The sequence below is a fragment of the Culex pipiens genome, chromosome 2, assembly GCF_016801865.2.
Source record: "Culex pipiens pallens isolate TS chromosome 2, TS_CPP_V2, whole genome shotgun sequence".
NCBI classification, from domain to species: Eukaryota; Metazoa; Arthropoda; class Insecta; order Diptera; family Culicidae; genus Culex; species Culex pipiens.
This window is the reverse complement of record NC_068938.1, coordinates 25,859,223-25,884,172: the sequence shown is the minus strand read 5'-3', so window position 1 is coordinate 25,884,172 and position 24,950 is coordinate 25,859,223. Positions and strand designations below refer to the sequence as shown.

Here is a 24,950-nt window from a genome sequence, read left to right as displayed (position 1 = left end):
GAGGGAACATGTTGGAGTGCGTCCAAATCTGCAGGATTTTTATCGCTAGAAAAGAGGCAGCAAGGAAGGCAATTTTTCTTCCATAATTCTGCCATTTATTTAAAATGTCGCAGTGAATTGTCAATGTTTAGATAAGGCAATATTATTAAACTAATATAAGAAACCAACTTTTTCACACTTTGATTTTTTATTTTTATTTTCACTAAACATTTATGTTCAAGAAATTAAATTGGAAAATTAATTTAAACTTCACCCAAAGCAATATGGTTCTATTTAGATCCTGTCGAAAGATACATCGTTAGCAAAAGTGGTCTAAAATATAAATAAATAACGTTTTAATAGATCAGTTCTGAACACGCTATATTTTATTACAGGAGCAAGATATCACCATACTTTGATGGAGAAAGTTTTAGAGAATTTCCCTAGTAACAGTTTTGGCTTTATCGTAGCTGTTGCAACCGCTATAAAACCTATCAGCCAAAACCACCTAGTCAGAACAACCTCCCCCTGAATCCCGATAAACCTCTCTTAAAACCCAAAAGGACCTCCGCAAAAGGTTGTTACGGTCTATTTATAAAGCCTTCATAAGAGTTCAAGGCATTACAACCGAATCCCAACAACCTACTCAAAGCCTTAATAAAACCTTTGTTGAAACCTAGTCAGGATTTATGGAAAAATAAAATTTCATACGTCTTCTAACGTCTTATGCTAAACAGGAATTATTCTGGCAAAAAGTAATCCTTCATTTTGCCTAATAATGTTAGAGATGGTTTGCGAAACTGTCCATGATGAAATAGGGGAAAGTGGGGCAAGTGTAACAAGCTGAGGAAATGCTCGTTATAACCCATTAAAAACGTTAATAAATCTGTCGGATTTTTTATAATCATCTTATTCCAGGTCTTGACTAAGACTTTGATAGAACAAGTTTTTAAAAAATATAGTTTTTAATGTAAAAAAATGATTTTAAAAATTTTGATTTTCCGTACGTTCTACTCAACTAGTGGGGCAAGACGAACAACCCGTTGGGGCAAGAGGAACAATGCATGAAACAACATGTTAATTTACTAATAATTGAACTGTTATCACTTAGATACATCATATTAGAATGTATTTGAAAAGTTTCTTCCATTTTTAGATTATATAATAATATTTTACTAATGATTTGATAATTTTTAAGAAAAAAAAATATTACTTAGATGAAAAGAGGAATTTTTCGTAATATCACTATATTTTGTATGGACATTTTTTTGACAATTTTTTATCGGTTTTTAAGTACTTTTATGTAGTAAAATATTTTGTTGCAGCAATTCGTCATTTTTCCATACTCAAAATCCATATGGTACACTTGCCCCACCTGAACAAGATTTTTTAAAAGCTCACAACCAAAATAACTTAAAGTTAAATCATGCTTTATAATAGGTGCAAGTCATTGACTTGCACTAGTCACTACTGATCTAGGAAAAATAGCATTTTGATAAAATGAGCCTTAAAACGAAACCTAAGCCTTATTTTGTACTTTCCAAATATTATAAGAAAACAAAGGTTTTGAAAAAAACTTCATTCAATCTTATGCCCCGTGGCGTTTACGTCGTTTTGGCGGTTATGTGTTAGTAGAATCAGCTAATTGCATTGCTAGCAACAATTCCTCATACTGGAAATAATCAAAATTGTAAAAATTACGACCGTACGAGCGATTGTTCCTCTTGCCCCATATGGTCATCTTGCCCCACCTTCCCCTATTAGATATGGAGTAAATCAAAATAATTCGATAGCTTATTTCTCGCAATTGGTGGCTCAATTTCAGCCACGGTTGATATTTTATCGTTAAAAAATAATTCTTTTGAGGTTAAAGTATTTCATGAAAAAAATATTGTATTGCAATTTTTGAAAATAAAACTATATAATTTATTTAATTTTGAACTTGAAATTAAAATGCTTAATATAACCAAAATTCAGCATGATTCAGTCAATCAGCTCAAGCGTTCAGCGCCATATTTATGCATTGTTATTTGGCCGCAATAAATACTTTTTATAGTTTTAAGAAACCTTTTTGCATGACTAATGACATTTTGGACAGCTACAACACCTTTGCGATAAAACCGTTTGGCATGGCATTGCCTAAGCTTTTTAAGACTCTCTTAAAACTTTCATAAAACCTTATTGAAAGCCATTTGGCTTTTATTGTCACCAGTTTTTATGTCCGGGGCATAAAACCTTCTTAAAACCTTTTAATCAGCCCATGTTTATTGGTTGATGTTAATGCCGAAATAAAACTAACAGGCAATTAAGATGCTACCATAAAACCTAATTGAAACTAGGTGGTGGCTTGTTGGTTTAAAAAGGTTTTTTTTTAATTTTAAACAAAAATAAAAACTCCAACAAATAGAAAATAAATACAAAAATTCAATACAATTCAGGCTATGAAGATCAGTTGACTATAACATTCAAAGCTACAGTCCAGACTCGATTATCCGAAGGCCTTGGCAAAATTTCACTTCGGATAATCGAAACTTCGGATAATCGAAACTTCGGATAATCGAATCACGAGAAAAAATGTTTTTCGTTGTCTTACTTTTTATTGTTGAGCTCAAGTAAACTAAACCCCTAAACTACTCTAAAGTGATTTAGAATTTTTGAATCCAACATGGCGGTCAAAATGGCGGTGATGAAATGTTGAAAAAGGCATTTTTTTATTTAATAGGCAATCAACCATTCAAACTTGACTAAAAAAAGGGTCGCAGAACTCCAATTTCTTGTTAAAAGTAAGAAAATAAAAAAAAAATACAAAAAAAATATTCGTGATTTTGTGTGATTCGAGGTACAAACCATCGGATAATCGTACTTCGGATAATCGAAACTTTGGATAATCGAGGCTTCAGATAATCGAGTCTGGACTGTACTTTAATCGAAAAAGTTAGAAAAATGATTTAAGTATGAATATTAAAAAAAAAAACAAACTTTAGTCCAGATTCGATTATTGAAGCCTCGATTATCCGAAGTTTCGATTATTCCTAGTTCGAATATCCGAAGATACAAACCTTAGCACTTCGGATAATCGAATCAAAAGCAAAAAAAATATACATTCGAATTATTTTATTTTCTTACTTTTAACATAAAGTTTGAATATTGTTTGAATATATATTTGGAAGGTTGCATTAATTTCAATATTTAAACACTGTCATTTTGGCAGCTATCTTACATTTAATTTTTTTATCACTTTGGAGTAGTATTGGGGTTGTACTTAAGCTCGACAAAAAAAAATAAGACAAACAAATAAAACGTTTTTGTGATTCGATTATCTAGAGTTTAGATTATCCGAAGTGATTTTTTTCTAGGCCTTCAAATAATCGAGTCTGGACAGCATGTTTTAAAAAATGATCAGAACTATCACTAATTACTATTTTTGAAATACATTTGAAGTAAATAAAAAATCCCAATTAAAACTAAAAAAAAAACATTATTTCTCGAAATTTTGTAATAAATCAAAGTTGATCATATACGTATTAAATTAAGTGTTTTAGAGCGACATATTTTTAGCAGTTTGAAAACAAATTAAACTTAAAAATCATTTTAAACATACAAATTATTTCAATTCATGAAAAATGCTACAAAAATATACATCATTTTCTTATCAAAAATAATTCTTAAAACAACGTCATTTTATGTTAATCCCAATCGTTTTATTTAAGAAATCTCATCATCTGACCTAATCGTATGAAAACTTATCAATTATCTAACTTGGAATGTTGCCAGGAATGATAAATTCAGAAGGTTAATTCTACAAGCCTTCGGATGATCGAGTCTGGACTGTAACAGTGATTCTTGACAAATTTAGATATAAAGTGTTTCACATGCACATAAAGCAGTAAAATAAATTGTTTACATTATAATGGTGCTATAAAAATATTTCTTTCAACATACTTATGAGAAACAAAAAATCAAAATGTTTGTTTGAATTATTTTTCAGCTTTAAAAATTATTCATTAAAAATTTAGTTTTGAGAGATAACATGTCGTCAGCTGTGTGCTATCTTGACCAATTCATCATCAAAATGATTGTGCACACTTGTGACACGTCATACATGTTGTTGGAAAATGTGGTATTTTTTTCTTGTATTTCACAAATTTATGTTGATACACATACTTTCTAAAGGGAATGCAACCTTTTGTTTATAAAAATATACTGATTAAGTCGATCAAACCATTGATTTGAGCTTATTTTAGTTTGTATGGAAATTCTGTGCACACTTGTGACACGTAGTACAATTTTACTTTCGAAACACACTTGTGACACGTGCTTTTCAGATTTTTGTTTACATTATTTACTGTATCTTTTGACTGGTGTAACCAAATTAGTTGAAACTTGGAGCGTTTGTTAAGCGATAGTATACGAACCGATTGCTTCAAAAAGTTTAGCTCTATCATTCATAGTTTTGAAATTATTTATCAACAAACTTTAAAAATCGATTATCTCGAAAAGTACTAAATGGCCGTTGTCACAAGATAGCACACAACTGACGATGTTACAGTTTAGGTCAAAATTCACCTAAATAGATTTTTATTTTGTTGAAATTTCAACGATTTCGATTTTAAAACAAAATTTTAAGCATGTCTCGAAACTTTTCAAAATTTACTACTTACATTGTTCTTATTTTTCATAAAAACAAAGTAAGTAAAAATATCCAAATTTAAAATTAAAAAAACAGCTTTTGCATTTCATCTTCAGAAAGTTTTATTAAAAATAGTTTGATTAGAAATATGTATAGAAACAATTTGCTCAATTCTGTAACAATCGGCATAATTCCCCAGTTAAAAAGCAGACAAACTTCTCACAAAAAACAATAACCAAGCATAACGATCGAGGGGTCAGTCGCTGCAAAAGTTATCATCAAATAAAATATTATTTTTAAGTTATTATGAAATTTCATGTCATATTTAAAGGAAATTTTAAGGGTATGCTCTGGAATTTTTGAGATACTTTTATTTTTCGTTAAAATTTTCAAATGCATTAACTTCGTCATTTTTCGAGCAACCCAGTTAGCGAGCTTAGTTTATTTTGTCTTTGTAATTACAAGCATCTTTTTTTCATTAAATTGTTTTTATTAGGTCCTTTTCGGTACTGGGACCTGGTTAGGATCGAGTAAACATTAATTTTATTTCTATAAATTGTGATGATTGCTGTATAAGGTCAATCAATGAAAAAAAAACTCACGCCATCATATTTTTGCTACATGCACCAAAACACCACAAAACAGTACTTCTCAATTCAACACTCTCCTCACGTTCCACAGCAAAAAAAAAGGTAGAAACAGCTGATCAAAACAAAAACCCACCGCCCAATCACAGCTGATCGGTTCGTCGCCTTGCCTCACATTTACGTTCGTTTCACCGGCGGGCGCGACTATTTTTGAACCAGTTTTCCTTGACTGTCGGTCATAAAGCGGCCGGCACACTTCACCGTTGCTGCCTGGTGGGGCACGTAGCAATTTACGTTCGAACGGTGGCATTTTTGAACTTGTTTTCATAATATCACTTTCAACCAGGGGATGTAGCTCAGATGGTAGAGCGCTCGCTTAGCATGTGAGAGGTACGGGGATCGATGCCCCGCATCTCCAGATTATATTTTTAACTTACTTGTACGTGATTGGTGTCCACACTTTTTGCGCGTTTTTGTACATCATCGCCGGGTGGTCCGGATAGTCGCGCACGGTACGGTTCATCAGATCCGGAACGGACAGCGGGTCCAGCGAGGCCACCCCCTCGCTGGCGAGGCGCAGCTTGACCGGCTTGGTGGGATCGGTGGTGGTGTAACTGTCCGCCGGCAGGATCCGGCCGTCGGTTTTAACACTTCCGTTCATTTGTTCCGCCATTTTTGATCAAACTGAGTGGACACTGCAATTGCAACTAAAGCGTGGTTGACCGTTTCACGGTTCGTGTTGATGGGCTCGCTGAAATGAGAAATAGAAAAAAATAATGTCAGTTTATAATCATCGGTTGAACTCATTAACGGTTAAAGAGGTATACACTTAGTATTTAATTAATGCTAGAGCACGATGCGTGCGATATGGCCGGACAAATGATCCACCTGAACTGCAACTGTCATCGTTGCAAAAAAAAACACACACACACTTTGTAAACAAAGACACCACCTTGGCAATGTTTTTGTCCCGTGCGGTGGTTGTCATCTGTTGTCATTGTGGCGTGACCACACAGACGACGTGGTGTTCTAGGAATTTCAAACAGTAGGCGTTGAGCAATTATATTATTATGTGGTCACATGTTCATTACTGATTAGACGGCTTAGAGCTGGTGTGACTAGCGCTCTAACCAGGGATTATAAACTATTGACGGCAAAAGCTAACAGGAAGGAAGGTCTATAGCTTGTGATCATAATTGTTGAGCTGCAACGATGAACTTGAAAAATAGAGAGCAACTCCATCAAACAATTACAAACAATAAAGATTAGATGATTGAACTGGAATAATTGTATCAGTCTATCCACCAAAACTGAAACAAGTCGCATTTTCTTCTATCGCAAAAATTGAAGACGAATAATCGATACCACATCAACACAGAAAAAAATCATTTCTCGAAATCGTGAATTAAATTCACGAATAAGAGAACCACGAAGGAATATATGCATGTTTATAGTGCAAATGCACCATACTCATGAATAAATTCCTTCGTGGTTCTCACATTCGTGAACTTAATTCACGATTACGAGAATTGATTTTTTTTCTGTGAACCCTAAACATAATTATTTATACATGGCATTTTGAAAAAAACATTGGAAATTTTGGAATCAAGAGTTGACAAGGGCCAAACATTCAATATTACGCCCATTTTTAAATGTTATTCTTGATTCCAAAATCTTCAAAACAAATTCAAAATGATTAGAAAATTTTACAAACGTTTCATTAATCAACATTGAAAATTGGACAATTAGTTAGCTGAGAAAATGGCATTAGAAAATGTGGGAAGGTTTGGATGGTACTTAAACATCTTAAATTTGTTTGTTTCTTTTTCTTTTATTCGCTGTATTTCAGTAGCTTTTTTTATAAAATCGGTGCACTTTATCAAAAAATCTGAAAAGTACTTTTCGATTGCAAATTTGATTATACATTAAAAACTTAAGTCAAAAAATTTGCTTGACTAAAATTTCTATTATCTCCAAAAGATTATTATTTTTTTTTTTTTTTAGGGAGGGTGGTCCAGCCGCACATCGTTGATGTTGAAACCTCTAAACTGGGCCCTCGTCCTGTCACGTCCGTCAGTAGTCTTGTCGTACATTACAACTAGAATCAGATCTGCCAATGAATTAGTACACTTCGACCAAATAAACACTGACGCTGTATGGATCTGACTCTAGAATAAATGCACAGTTGTGTGTTATTCATAAGTCCAACTTATTCAATTATTCATTTAAGTCCAAATATTCATTTACTAACTACTTTGGATTGAAAATCTAAACATTAATCTAAAATCCTCTAAACTTAATGTTCAAAACTAAACGTTCCTTTAACTGTTGCAGTACTACTTCTATAAAAAAAAAAAAACAATAAAAATTTGTGAACTAATGTACAAATAGGATAGAAATCGCGATTTTAAAAAAGAAATGATCATTTACGTCAAAAGATCCGTAGTTCCTCGATTCGCAACAGTGGTCAATACAACCATAATCCGAAAACCGTTAGTTCAACAGATCAACGAATTTTGCCCGATATCATTACATTATTGATTGATCGAGACTCTATGGACAATTTGAAATAAAAGAATGCCTAGTATTCTACATCTATCAAAGTTTATTGACAGCATTACTCTAACTTAACAATTGCAACTAAATTTATCATCAAATAGATTTAGAAAAGATACAGATTTATTTTAAATGCTAGTGCTAAGCAACAAATCAATTGTACTATCCTGAAGTCCCACCTAAATTCCACATTGTGATAGTGAAAAAGTCACATAAGCAGCGGTGTCTTGTGCAATTGTGATATTTTCACTATCGGAGAACTACCTAGTTCACGAAGACAGCTTATCAGTCAACGCTTAAGCCCTGGGGCTGCGACAAAGCGAGTTCTCGTAGCATGAAGTGGTGTCCATAGTGCTTATAAAAAATAATGTATACCCAAATTTTAACTAATGCACTAGGATCAAATCATGCCCCTTGACTTTACAAGGCCCAGGGGTTATCTCCAAAAGAATATTTTTCTTTTCAAAAATACATAACTCGGCGACAAAATATTGGTCCATACTTCTGTATGGCTCAATAGTTGCGATTTATTGTCTAAAACATATAAAAAATCAAAAATAAAAAACCGATTTTGGGAAATTAACCCTCAACAACCCAAACCCCACCTCTACACGGGCTTCGATCAAAAATTTACCAAAATTCAATTTTTCAACCAATTTTTCAACTTTAAAAAGCATTGAAAAAACGAACTCATTAAATTTCAGATTTTTTTTTGGCTTGGAAGTTTTACTTGTTTTATGTGACTTTGACAATGTTTTCAAAAATGTCAATTTATCCAGGGTCAACTTTGGCTGTGTTTTTCACTGACACTTGCCATATGTTTTGTAGAAATAAGTACAGTCCAGACTCGATTATTCGAAGGCCTCGGAAAAAAATCACTTCGGATAAACGAATCACGAAAAAAGTATGTTTCATTGTCTTGTTTTTGATTTTTAAACTTGAATATGACCCCAAACATTTACAATTTTTAAATCCAAGATGGCTGCCAAAATGGCGGTGTTAAAATAGTGAAAAAATGTAACTGGTATACTAAAAGGCAATCTACAGCTCAAATTTGACTAAAATTGAGTCACAGTTCTCGAATTTAATGTTAAAAATTAGAAAATATAAAAAAATACGAAAAAAGCCTTCGGATAATCAAACTTAAGAAAATCGAAACTTCGGATAATTGAGGCTTCGAATAATCGAGTCTGGACTACATGCAGTGATTTTTGTAATGTCCCTACGCATTTTTCTACCATTTAAATGACAATTGTATCGTTCTATGGCAGAAAATGTAAAAACAAACAAAAAAGCATGGCAGCTGGCCATAAAAAAATGATGTATGAAAATTCAAAAATCTGTATCATTTGAAGAAATTTTTTCATCGATTTGGTGTTTTCGGCAAAGTTGTATGTTTTAATATGGACCACACTGAAAAAAATGATACACGGTAAAAAAAAATTTGGTGATTTTTTATTTAACTTTTTGTCACCAAAACTTGATTTGCAAAAAATACTATTTTTAATTTTTTTATTTTTTGATATGTTTTAGAAGACATCAAATGCCAACTTTTCAGAAATTTCCAGGTTGTGCAAAAAATCTTTGAGCGAGTTATGAATTTTTGAATCAATACTGATTTTTTCAAAAAATCGAAAAATTGGTCGCAAACATTTTTCAACTTTATTTTTCGATGTAAAATCATATTTGCAATCAAAAGGTACTTCAGTGAAATTTTGATAAAGTGCACCGTTTTCAAGTTTAATCCATATTTAGGTGACTTTTTTGAAAATAGTCGCAGTTTTTCATTTTTTTTTTAATTAGTGCACATGTTTGCCCAACTTTCAAATAAAATATTTTTGAAAAGCTGAAAAAATTCTCTATATTTTACATTTTTGAACTTTGTTGATACGACCCTTAGTTGCTGAGATATTGCCATGCAAAGGTTTAAAAACAGGAAAATTGATGTTTTCTAAGTCCCACCCAAACAACACACCATTTTCTAATGTCGATATCTCAGCAACTAATGGTCCGATTTTCAATGTTAAAATATGAAACATTCGTTAAATTTTCCGATCTTTTCGAACCTAGACTAACATTTTAAAAAGGCGTAATATTGAATGTTTGGCCCTTTTGAAATGTTAGTCTTAGTTTAAAAAATTTGAAAATATTTTTTTCGAAAAGATCGGAATGTTTCAAATTTTGACATTGAAAATCGGACCATTAGTTGCTGAGATATCGACATTAGAAAATGTTGTGTTGTTTGAGTGGGACTTAGAAAACATCAATTTTCCTGTTTTTAAACCTTTGCATGGCAATATCTCAGCAACTAAGGGTCGTATCAACAAAGTTCAAAAATGCAAAATATAGAGAATTTTCTCAGCTTTTCAAAAATATTTTTTTCAAAGGTGGGCAAACATGTGCACTAATTTAAAAAAATGAAAAACTGCGACTATTTTCAAAAAAGTCACCTAAAAATGGATTTAATTTGAAAACGGTGCACTTTATCAAAATTTCACTAAAGTACTTTTTGATTGCAAATTTGATTTTACATCGAAAAATGAAGTTGAAAAATTTTTGCAACCAATTTTTCGATTTTTTGAAAAAATCAGTATTGATTCAAAAATTCATAACTCGCTCAAAGATTTTTTGCACAACCTGGAAATTTCTGAAAAGTAATCATTTGATGTCCTCTAAAACATATCAAAAAATTAAAAAAAAATAGTGTTTTTTTTTGCAAATCAAGTTTTAGTGACAAAAAGTTAAATAAAAAATCACCAAATTTGTTTTACCGTGTATCATTTTTTTTCAGTGTAGTCCATATCCATACCTACAACTTTGCCGAAGACACCAAATCGATCAAAAAATTCCTTCAAAAGATACAGATTTTTGAATTTTCATACATCATTTTTGTATGGCCAGCTGCCAAATTTGTATGGAAAATTATATGGACAAACTAATGATGCAAAATGGCTTCTTCGGGCATACCGAAGGCACCAAAAAAGTTTCAGTCGGATTAAAAAATACAAAAATTAAAATTTAAGAAAAAAGACCGATTTCGTAGAGAATTGCTCAGCTGCCAAAATTAAAGGTAAACTAAAGATGATAAATGCAAATAAAAATATTTTATTTTAAAAATCGGCAATTTTTCCTTGTGCATATTGTTTTCTGATTCAATACAACTTTGCCGAAGACACCAAATCGATCAGAAATTCCTACAAAAGTTACAGATTGCCAAAAAATTTACGTACCATTTCTTTATGGACAGCTGCCAAAATTGTATTGAGCTTTGTATGGATGAACCAACGACTCAAGCTGGCTTCTTCGGTCCATGGGAAGGACCTCACAAAATCTGAACCAAATCAAAAATATGTTTGTAGAACCCTTGAAAATGATATTATATATATCGAAACGTCGGGCATAAAAAACAAAATTTCGTTTTACTTGCTACTGGGACTGATAAGCCGAGAACTAAATTTGACAAAAATATAAATAAAATCCATTTCCGGTTTTAGTGGAGAATTTTCCAGATGCTCTTTTCAGCTACATATAATAAAAGACTGTCAAAATAATTTGGCAGTGCTGCCAGTTTTTATTTTTACTAAATCAAGCTTTTGAAAAACATCGAAAAAAAGTCTAACAAATACCCGTTTAGTAAAATCAAATTTCAAATGGTAAGTCCTTTATTATACATACATATTTTTTAGTATCAAGGGATTCAAAAGTCATGGCCAAGCTTGACCATCTCTAAAAGTATGTTTTCTGATCCAAAATGTTCTTTAAAAAAATAAACAGGAAAAATGTGAACTAACTGGCTTCTAATATTCAAAATAATATATCTCAGAAGAATACTGATGATTATGCCCAGCCAAACAACTAAAGAACGAAAATACCAAATAACAATATATCTAAAAAATATTGAATCGATTTTCGGTGTCGGAAAATACAGTATGGGCAAGATTGTCTTACCTTTCCAGTGTATTTATTTTCATGAATTCAAATCAACCCGATTGAAAAGTCCATAAACACTAATTAGGGACGTTTTCAAGTGTAAATATTTTTCATTAATTTCAATTGAATTTTTAATTCATAACACAGTTGAGCTAGACTCATACCAGGTTGAATATTCAGAATCCTATAATATTTTTTTAAAAATTAATCCCATCCGCTTGAGGCAGCCATTCCCCACAAAAGGCCGCCAAACTGCGTCAATAAAGGGGCAATACCAAAAATGACACCGTAACCGTTTCACGCGCGTGATAACGATTCCTCTCTAAGCGGGTGTGTGAACTCCGATATTGCCATAATTGATTGCCCGTTCCCAGACTCGGGCTCCCAGGAACCATTTGGAAGGGGTCCTGCTTCCTCTCCACAACCTTCCCGGGGAGACCAATAACGAAGGTCCGTTAGCAGGGCAGGTCCGTTGCTGTGTGTGTCGATAAGATTTACGATAAGATTTGCCATTCTATTAACGAGCTCGGGTGGAAGGTGGTTAAGGCTATTTAGACTGATCGATTTGCCGTAAGTGTGTGCGTTTATTCAAAATAATTAGTTTCCTGCGATTGATACTTGAGGTTTAGGAGTTAAGCACATCTTGAGGTTTCACGATTGAACACCTAATCAAAGTCGGGCAGATTTCCTAGTTCAGAGATCCCACAAAATTAACACTATCTGCACGGCAGAGTGGCTGGGTTCTGCAATCCACCCTGGTGGTGTGCAATTATCCTTATCGCTCGGCCATTAATTAATAAAACCCAATCGAATTTCCATTTGCCTGATCGGGCATCATCGGTTGGTTTTGGGTTTCCGTGTTCAACCATTTGGATATAGATCTCGAAGGTCGGACCGCATGTCTAATTGTTGGACTTGAAATAAATTTAAAAATACATTGTAGAAGTCGAAAATACCAAGCTAGTCAGTTTGATCAAATACGACATTTGGCGAATTACCCCATCGAATGTAGTGGTGCACCAGCGCAGCGTGCGATTAAATTCAATTATTGCACTTGCTTTTCGCGAAAGAGCCCAACTCAGATTGTCAATTATCAACTGTGGAAACAAGCTGATAGCCACAGGTTTGTGTCGCATCTGTGTGTTTGAGTTTGGCTTTATTGGGCTATTTTTAGGGCAATCGAACAAAAACAGCGCCGAAATCCTGCCACCAATTTTGCGACAAATTAAAATTGCAGGGTAATTTTGCTACAAAGTATTCAAAAATGTGCAATTTCAAACTAAAATTTCGTCACAAATCAAACTGCCACATCACACGATAGTTAATCCAATTAAAGATTGATTTGTGTCATGTTTGCACGCGAGTGTGCGTGCGTAGCGTCTCACGCACGCACAAATTGAATTGTGACTGTTCAAAATTTAATCATGCTGAAACATTTATTGTGACAGATTCGCAACCGTTTCGCGCACAACAGCGCAGGCCAAAAATAGTCCCTCGCCCCACTCCACGGAGTTGATAAAATCGCGAAAAATATGTTTCCCGGACAAATAATCGGATTTTGTGACGGACGACTTTCGGCTGCTGACGCCACTGCCCCCCTGCTATTGCTGGTTGGAATTATGTCGATTGATTTTAAACAGTGGCCGGACGAAATCGAATCGATTTCGATAACGGGCTTACCGCGGGTACTCGCTCAATGAGCTGTTTTGGGGTGGAGCTCGCGTGTGTTATCGATTTTTATGGCGCGCTGATTTGATTGTTGGACGCGGAAATTCCACACGCGTGTTAATATGTGCGCTTAATTTCGGGTTTTAAACCTGTAGGGAATGAATCAGCGATTAAGGGTTATTGCGATTTGAACGAAATTGCTATTTTTTTATATCTTCTGAGCAAGTCTCTACGAAATCGATCTTTTTTAATTTATTTTTTTTTGTATTTTTCAATCTGGCTGAATTTTTTTTGGTGCCTTTGGTATGCCTAAAGAAGCCATTTTGCACCATTAGTTTGTCCATATAATTTTCCATACAAATTTGGCAGTTGTCCATACAAAAAATATAGGTATAGGAAAATTCAAAAATCTCTATCTTTTGAAGGAATTTTGACCGATTTGGTGTCGTCAGCAATGCTGTAGGAATGAATAAGGACCACACTGAAAAAAATGATATAATGTAATTTTTTTTTTTTGAGGATTTTTAATTTCACTTTTTGTCACTAAAACTTGATTTGCAAAAAAAAACTATTTTTTAATATTTTTATTTTCTGATTGTTTTAGCCAACTTTTCAGAAATTTCAGAATGTGCAAAAAAAACTTTGACCGAGACATGAAATTTGGAATTTTTTTCAAAAAATCGAAATATCGGTCGCAAAATTGTTCAACTTCATTTTACGATGTAAAATCGAATTTGCAAAAAGTACTTCAGTGAAATTTTGATAAAGTGCAACGTTTTCACTATTTAATCATCAATTTTCCAGTTTTTAAATCTTTGCATGGCAATATTTCAGCAACTAAAGGTAGTATCAACAAAGTTCAAGAAAGCAAAATATAGAAATCATCTCAGCTTTTCAAAAGTGAGCAAACATGAGCACTAATTTCAAAAAATGAAAAATACGCTGTTCGCATAAATGTCCCATATGCAAAAACAGCAAGCTGAGAAAACGCATTTGAAGTTTGTCCCACAGTTAAATTTTCGCGAAAAAAATGGATTTCCTCCTGATTTCTAGAACTATGCATTGAATGTTGTAGGCTTTTAGCATCAATAGCTCAAAAACGATGAAAATGCATATAGGACATTTATGCGATCAGAGGCAGTGTGACTATTTTCAAAACAGTTACCTGAAAATGGCTATAACTTGAAAGCGGTGCACTTTATCAAAATTCACTGAAGCACTGTTTGATTGCAAATTCGATTTTGCATCGAAAAATGAAAAAGAAAATTTTTTGCGACCAATATTTCGATTTTTTGAAAAAATCAGTATTGAATCCAAAATTCATAACTAGGTCAAAGATTTTTTGCACATTAAGGAAATTTATAAAATTGGCATTTGATGTCCCCTAAACTAGTGCGTCCATCCCGGGAATTCTCGGGACAAAAATCCCGGGATTTTTCCAAACCCGGGAATACGCGAATCCCGGGATTTTTTGTATTTTGTCCCGGGAATTCCCGAAATTGAAAAAAAATATCAAATTTTGGTCTGGAATTCCGGTTTTGTTGTGTATCCATGAATAACGAAAAAATCTAGATATAAGCAGTAATTTGACTTTTGTGAAAAATTTACCGATCCGTAAATTACCTAGAGCTTTAAATGTTTTCTATTTCATTTTAAATATTTTTAAAAATACTATGTTTATTTATATATTTTTTATGAAACAGCTTTGGCAAATCAAGACGGATTTATCGTATTAAAACAGCTGTTTAAGTCATTTTTTGCATAATCTTTGATTTTTTGATTGATTTAATCCAATTAATTTGTCTCAAATCTCCTGTCTCCAGTCCAATTTAGACTGTAGTTCCGATTTTTTCACAGTATGCGTTTTTTATATAAAATATGAATTTCTAAAGTTATCTAAAATTGAACATTGGCTAGCATATTTTTATTTGCTGTCTTTTTATTTGATATTTTAGACATTTACAAAGAATTTTTTAGGCACTTCCTTTTCTTGTCATATAAAAAAAAAATATGTGCTTATAAGAGACTTATTTAATTTGAATTAAATTGGATTAGGAATTGAATTAGAAACCAAAAAACAAAGAGCAACAACAAAATCTTTCAAGCTATATAAAACCTGCTATCATTGTTTAGATTGAAGCGTAAATTATCACCAATGAATAGTATTAAGCTAATTCTATGATTTTAAGCTTGAAAACATGGCAAATATAATGAAAACATAGATTTTATTACTGCTTTAAAAATTTCCCGCGATCCCCGGGATTTCAAATATCTTTTTCCCATTTCCCGGGAAATTCAAAACCCGGGAAAATTGGACGCCCAACTTACCAAATAAAAAAAAGTGTTTTATTTGCAAATCAAGTTTTTGTGACAAAAAGTGAAATAAAAAATCACAAAATTTTGTTTACCGTGGACCTATTTTTTTCAGTGTAGTCCTTATCCATACCTACAACTTTGCTGAAGACACCAAATCGATCAAAAAATTCCTTCAACAGATACAGATACAGAATTACTCTGATATTTCTTAAATCTTTTATTTATGGGTAGAGGAAAGCTAGTTTGGGTAGATGATACATTCGGCCATGACGATTTTTATGAACTTGTTTTGGTAGAGCATTGAGAATGCTATCTGGTATTGCAACAGAATATGTCAAATGAATCGAATCACATGCTTTCAAAAATATTTAATTTTCAAAATACTCTTTTTGAATTTAGAGTATGAACGTTATCTCAAAACTTTTTCAAGCAATTTCACAGATGGCATTCGTAATTCCACAATTTATTCCAGCCGAAAGCATGTTTACCAAGCAAGCTCTCTACCAAAAGCCTCTTCCTTGCAGCAAGTGGCAGCAAGTCACATCAAACGGATTATGTAGTATCAAATCGAGCAATGAAATGGGGTAATCTCCGAGAAATGTTTGAAGCAGTAGAGAAGACGCGCAGCAGAGGATGGTTCTCACATGTGTAAACTACGAAATCCAGGAAATCCCGTGTCTCATGTTAACTCTCTCTTCCAGTTCATTTCGGGAGGTGGGTGACTCTGCCATTGACTATTTCTTCACCCCCTCCCTACTCCGCACATCAATGACTTCGTAAACAAGCATCGGAGAAAGCCGTCGCTGCACTTGTGCAGTGTGTGCGAGCATACTTATGCTCTTTATCCTGCTCGTATTACTTATCGTCGCTGCAGTCTCCGTCTGACTAGGACGACGAAGTCGTCTGCAGCCCAGAAACTCCAACCAAATCCAACCACCCTCTTCAGGGCTTGAAAATGTTTTCCTTCAAAGCTGCTGCCGCACTCTCGTGAGAGCTTCTCATAATAGTCTGATCAGATCAGGAACCCCTTTTTTGCATGCTTCGTTTGCCTCTCTGTGCAGTCAGGATGGCAGGCAGGCACGACTTCAAGAGCTCGATGCGATGTGGCTTAGCTTCGAGTTTTGAAGCGGCTTCTTGTTTGGTTGTTATTGAGGCACAGAGCTTTTGAACGCCCGTGCCATCCTGTGTGTGAAGAGTTCAGCGCGGTAAAGGATGCACTCAAGGAGAATGGGACATCCTTGCAAATGTCTACCGATTTTGGGTAGAGGAAGCTCTTTTCAAAACCAAAAGGTTTTCAGCTTTAGCTTGCCAACTCAAACAAATTTGAAATTTTGTTTTAAGTTTATTTTGTTCGGAACTACCCCACCTCACCCTATCCAGTGTTGACCCGGAATCACTTAACGCAGATGAGAGCTGCTCCAGCAGCATCATAATCGTTACAAACACACCCACAAATGCAGGGTGAAGCACTCCAGGCTAAACCTGCACAGTTTATGGCCCCCACTCCGTCTAGAAGTTGGGGATCACCACCGGACCATGACTTGGCTCGCCCGGATGCACATCAACCAACAGAGGCAACACTTGCAACAAACAAGAATGTCCTTTCGGGGGGCAAGTCCTGGAAAAACACAGTCCTGATGAGAAACTTTCTGATAAATAAGGCACACTGATGCTGCACAAAGTTTCGACCTCCTTCTGGGTTGAACGTTAAATCGGATGCAACTCCGGAGCAGTGTGGGTTTCGTTCAATTGCTTGTTGGACAAGTTTTTGAACTCACCTTATCTGCATCACCGTTTTTCGAACACGACCGAACTGGGAAGAAGTCGGCCATAAATCTTCTTATCAATGTTTTACAATGTTATTTGCCACGACTACCTACTACCCCCTCCGGTAATCTACCCGACGTGCTCATGTTTGCCACCTTTTAATATTTTGCCAGAGATCGATTATTTCCAGTTTTCAAACGCACTCGCATGATTTCTACTTGCAACCTCCAAGGACTAACCGCTTACGGGGCAGCAGCGATTGAGTGTAATAACACCTAGTTCGCTGCAAAATTCTATGGATCTCGTGAACCGTGTCAAGTTAGCCATCACCTGCTCAGCAAAAAAACTTGATTTTTAGAACGCTCAACTTATGGACAGTTCAATTGAGTCGTCGCGACGCTTGCAGCGAAGTTGTGGACAGCTCGCTCCGACTAAAGGTCAAGTTCGATTTAGCCACTTTTGAGCAGCTACTGATAGTTATATAATTACTCCGCAAGTGGCTGATAAGCCGTGCAATCCGTAATTAATAACGTTGAGAGGGCGCCGTATGGATGCGAACATTTACGAAAATACACTCGCTGATAGGACTTGGCGGATATTGGTAAACATCTGAAAACTTGAGGTGATTGCGTTAGTCAAAAGCAGTGATTTTAAATTCGTCAATATAAGTATCATTTTTTTAATTAGCATTCGATTTGCGTCAAAAGTTAATTTTTAATTTGTTGGTTTATTAGATACTACAACTTGTTAATACATTTTCAAATAGGCGAGTTATAAATTTCGTGATTTTTTTTCTTGATTTCCTCTTGGAAGGAGCAGAAAGGAGTAAATAAATTTGAAAAGCTTGATTATTTGCGCCTTTTTACTCCTCTACTATTTTCTACTCATTCTACTCCTTTTACTCCTCTGCTCTATTTCACTCCTTTTTTACTCCTTCCACTTCTTCGTTTTCCTAGAGGAGTAGTAAAAAGAGTATTCCTTTTTTGCTCCCTTTTTCCTTCTACTGCTTCACTCCTTTCTACTCTTCTTTACTTCTTCACTTGATTACTCATTTTTAATCCTTACTCCTTTAATCTTGTCTGCTCTTTACTTATTTCTACTCGTCTACTCATCTAGGAAAAGAAAGGAGTAGAAAGATAGAAAGGAGTAGAAAAGGTAGACGAGAAGAAAGATGAAGACGAAGAAGAAGTAGTAATCAAGTGAAGGAGTAAAAAGAAGTAGTAAAAGGAGTACTCCTTTCTAACGAGGAGTACTCCTTACTACATTCTACTCCTAATCTTTTCTATCTTTTCTATTCCTTTACTCCATTTTTCTCCTTTCTACTCTTCGTTCCTCTTTCTACTCCTCTTTACTCCTTTAGTAATTGTTTTTATCTTAACTCTCTTAATTACTTTCTACTCCTTGATTATTTCTAATATTTCTTTTCTAATCTTTACTTTTTGCTAATCCTCTACGGAAAAGGAGAAAATTATCATAAGAATAAAGGAAGCAAAAAAAGAAAACGATAACAAATTTAAAAAAATACTTATTTTTACTCCTTATCTTCTGTATCCTTTTCTCCTTTTTACTTCTTTTTCCTAGCTACTGCTTTACTCCTTTACTACTCTCCTTTTACTTCTCTCTACTCCTCGATACTTCTTTCTAATCTTCTTTACTCCTTTTCTAACTGTTTTTTTTTTAACATTTTTAACTGTTTTTGAGTCTACTTTCTACTCCTTTACTTGATTACTTATATACTTGATAACTTCATACTACTCATTTACTCCTTTTAATACTCCTATTAACTCCTTTCTATTCCTCGTAACTCCTTCTGCTCCTCTGCACTCCTTTACTATTTTTTTTTTCTTAACTCTCTTTAACTAAAATATTTGTTTCTCTTCTTTTCTATTCTTTACTGTATCTCTACGAAAAAAGAGAAAACTAAAGGAAAAAAGAAGTAGTAAAGGAGTATCAAACGAGTAGTATAGACAAAAAAAACTCATTTTTACTCCTAATCTTCTTTCTGTTTACTCTTTTTTTCTCCTTTCTACTGAAACTCCTTTACTTCATTACTTTTTCTACTCCTTTACTCCTCAAAAAACGGAGTAAATGTAAAACAGTAAAGTAAAGGAGTAATTTGATTACTCCTTTTTTTTTCTTTTTATAGAAGAGTAAAAACGAGTAAAGGAGTAGAGAGAAGTTTTGATAACTAAAGGAGTAGAAAGTGCAAAGAGGAGTAGGAATGAGTAAAGGGGTTAAAATGAGTTGGTAAGGAAAGGAGCAAAGAATGAAAATGTTTAAAAATACAATGGAGGAATTCTAGTAAAAGTAAAATGAAGCAAAATAGCAAAGAAGCAAAAACAAAATAAACAGTAAAAAAGAAGCATAAAAAAGAGGCAAAAACAAGCAAAGAAGTAAAAAGCGAAGAAGTAAAAAAGTCGAAAGTAAAGTTAAAAAATGAGTAGAGGATTAAAAAATAATTGAGAAGTAGAAGAAGTAGAGAACTAGAAAGGAGTAAAGGAGTAGAAAAGAGTAGAGGAGTAGAAAGGAGTAAGAAAAGATTAGAGAAGTAGAAAAGCTTAATTATTTGCTTATTTCTACTCTTCTACTCTTTTCTACTCCTCTATTCCTTTCTAGTACTCACCCTGTCTCAATTTTCAGACCTACATACGTTGGATATATAATCGAAAAATCTTTCAAACGAGTCTTAAATTTGAAAATTGAAAACTCTTCCTCAATTTATACTCACTTAATTGATATCTTTGTACTTTTTTGTAGGTTCTTTTAGTTTTAGACGTTCCGCCCCAAAACCAAAAATTTGAAGTCAGATGTCAATTATTTACAGAACTTTTATGTGACCAATTTTGGTTAAGGAGTTGGGATTTTACCAACAACTCAGGTGGATTAAGCTAGTTTTTGATGACTTGTCACTTGTTCCGTCTTGCAATCGAATTATTACTACGATAAAATCTCCTTCTCACTCAAATGCTGATTTCGAACGGGAAATCTAACTTTTGATGTTGAGCATTGTGAGCTCAAAAATATAAAAAAATATTCCTTCTTGTTCTGAAATCAACATAAATCAATTTGTGTTTCGTTTTTTTTTTTCTAAACGATTCAAAAATTTAATCTTTGAACAAATGTCGGAATTTCGACTGGCGACCATATATTTGTTAATATCAAACCAGGCATATGTTGATCTCACTCTTAAATCTCCGACCAATATTTGAAGAAAACTATATTATAAAATATATATTTTTAAGCAGTCTGTACCTCAAAAAAACACAGCTTAATTGCTATCAACTATCTTTTTCACTTCACAAAACTGACTATGAATAACTGTTGATAGTAACTTTGCTATCAAAACATCTAGTACTAAACTTCACGACGCGATATGTTTACCCAACGCACTCAACTAAGTCACTGTTGTAGACTATCGACTAGGCAGTGACATAAGTAGCATTCACGGGACTCTGTAACGAGAAATACCTCACCACAGTACTGCTGACTTTAAGCGATTACGAAAATCACCACCTGAACAAACTCTCCCCCAAGTTGACTCACTCGAAGGAGTTTCTACCACGTTACGATCAGCGCAGGATCGACGCGGGAAGAACCCGTACTCGGATCGGAACCCCCAAACTCACACGTCGATCGTACACACCTCCAACGCCAGTTAGTTCTTCCCCCGGTGTGATCACACAGCCTAGCTCCAGTCCAGTCCTCCAGCGAGTTTCCCTTTCACCGAAAACCTTCGCGAATGTCGTCGCGCAACGTTGTTGACTCTCGATGCACCTCCACTCAACTGACGGATCCGACGATCCCGGAGCACGTCCCGAACTCACCAGTACACACACGTACACGCGCGCTCTAATCACTGCCTGCCGCTTGTGTTTCTGGCGATGATTGTACGACGCCCGCGAGAGAGAAGGTATATAATCAGGACTTGTTGAAGAATAGCAATAACAACAGCAAAATAAGTAAAACACCCGTAAAACAGTCAACAGTCATCAAACCGGGGGACAGACCCACGACCTAGCGAGTATTACTCAATTTATTCGAGATATCAGAGCCCGGTTTGGGTTTGGGCTCATTACGGAGTGAGACACTCATACACGTAAGGTGGCCAATATCAACGCGCACTGATAGCTCCAATCACCCGTGAACCCCGCGATTAGGGATGACTTGTAGATTCCGAGTGTCTGAACGTTGAGTCCAAGTCTACAAAGTGTTTTGAACGTTGACGTTCTGAAATAATCAACGAAAAAGGGCAAAACTAGTGACTTCTCCTGGTGAAGTAAATAGTTTAGTGCAATAGCGATAACGCTTGATAACGAGTACTATCAGCCTTAGAAACGTTCTTTGGAGAGGTTCGTCAACTGTTGTACGACGATCTTGTCCCGATTTCGACACGCGATCATCGGTAACTAAAGTCTGATACAGTTTCTACTTTTTCATAACTTCGTAGCCGGCCTTTGGATATTGGATTGTTTATACCAAAGAGCAACGTAGAGTTTCTTGTGTTGTGATTTTGTCAGAATTGATAAGATCAAGCTCACAAGATCCTCGCTCAATCAGCTTCAAATTACCCTTTGAAACGAACATCTCACGCGCGCTCTCGTACTGATCCCCTCGATCAAGATAAGCAGATTGAGTAAAACTATACACAACACACTAAATCGTCGCCCGCTGTACCTCGAGACGAGAAGCCTGAACTTTGCACCCCAGACAGGCGATCGCGCTGACAGTTGTTTTAGTTTTTATTTAAGGTGAAGATCATTCCAAGAACACTCGTTTTTTTCTGCTTGTTTTTAAACTCAAACATTGGACTTTGGTTTGGCTTGGGGTCATAAGCGATTATGTTGTTGAGCAAAGTGCGACCGATGGCAATGGTCGAGCAGTGGATTTAGACAATTTAAAATGTATACAGTGCGAGCGCTGAACTGCTCTGAAACGGTCCACTTGTCTGTGGTGATAAGGTGCGTTGCCGTCGCCGAAACGGGTGTTAAGTTATCGATAGTAAATATTTTAACTTGTTTGTTCCGCTTGTGAATGGCCAAATATTTGGTCAATTGAGGTGTTGATTGTTGTGCATATTACGATTGAATGTTTGGGAGGCTAACAATATGTTTGTGATATATGTGATTTTATTACACAAAAAAAAATGTAACATTTTGTTCGTGTAAAGTAAAATTTTGCCAAATTTTGTGTCGCGTCGTTCTCAGCTCCCCTGAATCCGATTTTGATTCTTCTGGATGCAGATGAAAGCTAGTGTGCTGAACCTGGGCGAGTTGCCGCTCAAATTTCGAAATATCCATCTGTTTTCGGATGTGATAAGATTTTCCAACGAATTACACAGTTTCCAAATGAAAATATGGTCAATTATTTTCATTTTCATATCTTTTATTTGTCTCAAAAATTGCATTTTTTGAGCTCTACAACCTCCCAAATTTTCATCAAGATTCATAATATGGTTCTGGGGTTAGAGCCTTTTGATTAACCTACCATAAGAAAAAAAAATTCATAAAAAAGGTAAAAGCCCACCTAGTGACCTTCGCCAACATTTTTCGTTTCTAATTTTATCCGAAATTTCTTTCTACACTCATAGTACAGACCATGAGTGAGCATCTGAAACAAATATGACATCTATCGGCAATGCCGATCAATTTTTAGAACGATTTACTTTTTGCCTTTCTTACTAAAGAAAGGTATAGGTTTTACTTTATGGCTGGACATCATTTTCATGTTCGTAAATATGACGATTCAGCATGAATTTTAATCGGAAAAATCGCCAAAAAATCACACTACATCGATTTTCGACGCTTCGTCGCCAAGTCGACAAGTTGTAAAGTTGAGCTTCGAATACTGGCACGAGAATGCTGGCGCATATATGTTTTGGCTCGACTTACCGACTACCGATGTTTCCTTCAATATGTAAGATATCTTAGCTTTTCGGTTTCTTTTGCCCTGTCCGTTTTTGCATAACTGTCCAATGTTTCTACAAAAACTTTTGCGACTTAGGACATTCATCCGGCTACAAACAATTTGTTTCCCGTGTGCTCCTAAAATCGCCTTTAAGTAGGCTTCATTTTGTCGTGATTTCGTAAGTTTATTTAACAGAGTTCATTGGATTCCAATAGGAGCTTTCTAAGCTTTTCATCGTTTATATCGTTTTCAAAGTTTTCAATGCTCGCGACGCCAATGGCTATCTACCTAAGGTATCGCGATTGAGTGTGTAGTGGTGCGGTTGTTAAAAAAGCTATCTCTGACTCTCTCACATTCGTAGATGCTGAATGGCAAGCTTCCCTGCACTGTGCGGCACACGCGGTTCACTTGTACCTCGGTTTTGCTTTGCGCCTGCTTTGTTCGGTTTATGGGCTCGTACCAAAACTAGAAAACCAAAACCGCGGTGTGCGTCGTCACTGGCGCATGGGAAGCTTGCTATGCTCGCGTTTGTCATAAACGCTTGTTTGATTAAGAATTTGTACGATTAAAAATATTCTTTTGGTGAAAATTGCTTTTTCAATTTCTTTTTGCTTTCATCATAAGATTTTTTGTATCATGTCACTTTCTTTTGTGCTGACGTTATAAATAAACAAAGTTGATGTCATGAATTGAAAGAAGTTATATTCTTTAGTAAGAAAGGCTCTATCTCACCCCTGGTAGGATTAAATCGGGTTTTTGAGTTATATCCATTTTTAAGTTAAATTATTGAACAAGATAGTTTTTATTTTGGTTTTAAAAATAGTTTAATCCTTGTCCATTTAAAAAAAAAAGTTATTTCGAAATGCTGTGCAAATTCTCTACTATTTGCTATTTATAAGACATTGTTGCTCCGACCTTTCCAATGCTTGGGTTGCTGAGATCCTTGCAAAAAATGAAAATTACCAAAAAAAAATTTCTAATTTTACCTAATCGAAACTCATTTTCAATCGATGATATCTTGGAAATCATTGAATAGATTTTCAAGGTTAAAAAGTGAAACATATTTTAAATTTTCTCAACTCCTCTGATAAAAAATATTTTCAGTTTTTTAAATCATATGTGTAAGTTGTGATTTCAAAAATCCAAAAATATTAAAACATTGAGAAAATACCACACAAGTTTCAATCTGATTTCTTTTCTGGTTTATAAGTTGTCATCGATTGAAATTGAGAGTCAATCAGGTAGATTTTTTTTCTCTCAGGACACAGCTAGTCAAAAATCATTTGGCAATGTTGCCAACTTTTCGAAAAGTCATAAAAAATAAATTGACATTTGGTCTACCCCGCGCCCGCGACACCACCCTAATTTTTGAGTATTTTGAAAAACCACATTTCTTAAATGTATTTTCGTAATAGAAAACTGAACAAAAAGTCAACTTTTGGGTATGCAAATTTGAAGATTTTTTACGCAGAATCTATTGTCGTACTCAAAATTTACGTACAGTGTCGCCAGATATGAAAATTTTGCGATTGAAGTTTAAAAATGCACTGCACCCTTTGTGCGAGCACTTACGATAAAACTGACAATTGCATTCGCTTGCTGAGAGTTTTTTA

The 24,950-nt window shown here is 34.7% G+C and overlaps 1 protein-coding gene and 1 non-coding gene across 4 annotated transcripts in view; one reads left to right on the top strand and one right to left on the bottom strand.

Moving 5' to 3' along the window:
- LOC120414556 (very long-chain-fatty-acid--CoA ligase bubblegum) overlaps window positions 1-24,950 on the bottom strand; it is a 67,001-nt gene that overhangs the window by 27,171 nt on the left and 14,880 nt on the right. The window contains exons 1-2 of one of the 3 annotated variants that reach the window (XM_039575767.2): window positions 21,077-21,237; window positions 5,634-5,947 (exon numbers count right to left, since the gene is read on the bottom strand). In XM_039575767.2, coding sequence (XP_039431701.1) covers window positions 5,634-5,869 — 236 coding nt within the window. In that variant the 5' untranslated portion in view covers window positions 5,870-5,947; window positions 21,077-21,237. Of the gene's footprint in view, window positions 1-5,633; window positions 5,948-21,059; window positions 21,238-24,950 lie in introns of those variants that run through there. The other 2 variants (XM_039575769.2, XM_039575768.2) reach the window with 2 other exon arrangements.
- Window positions 5,542-5,614, top strand: Trnaa-agc (transfer RNA alanine (anticodon AGC)). The gene has a single exon. It is a non-coding gene; the product is annotated as a tRNA-Ala (tRNA).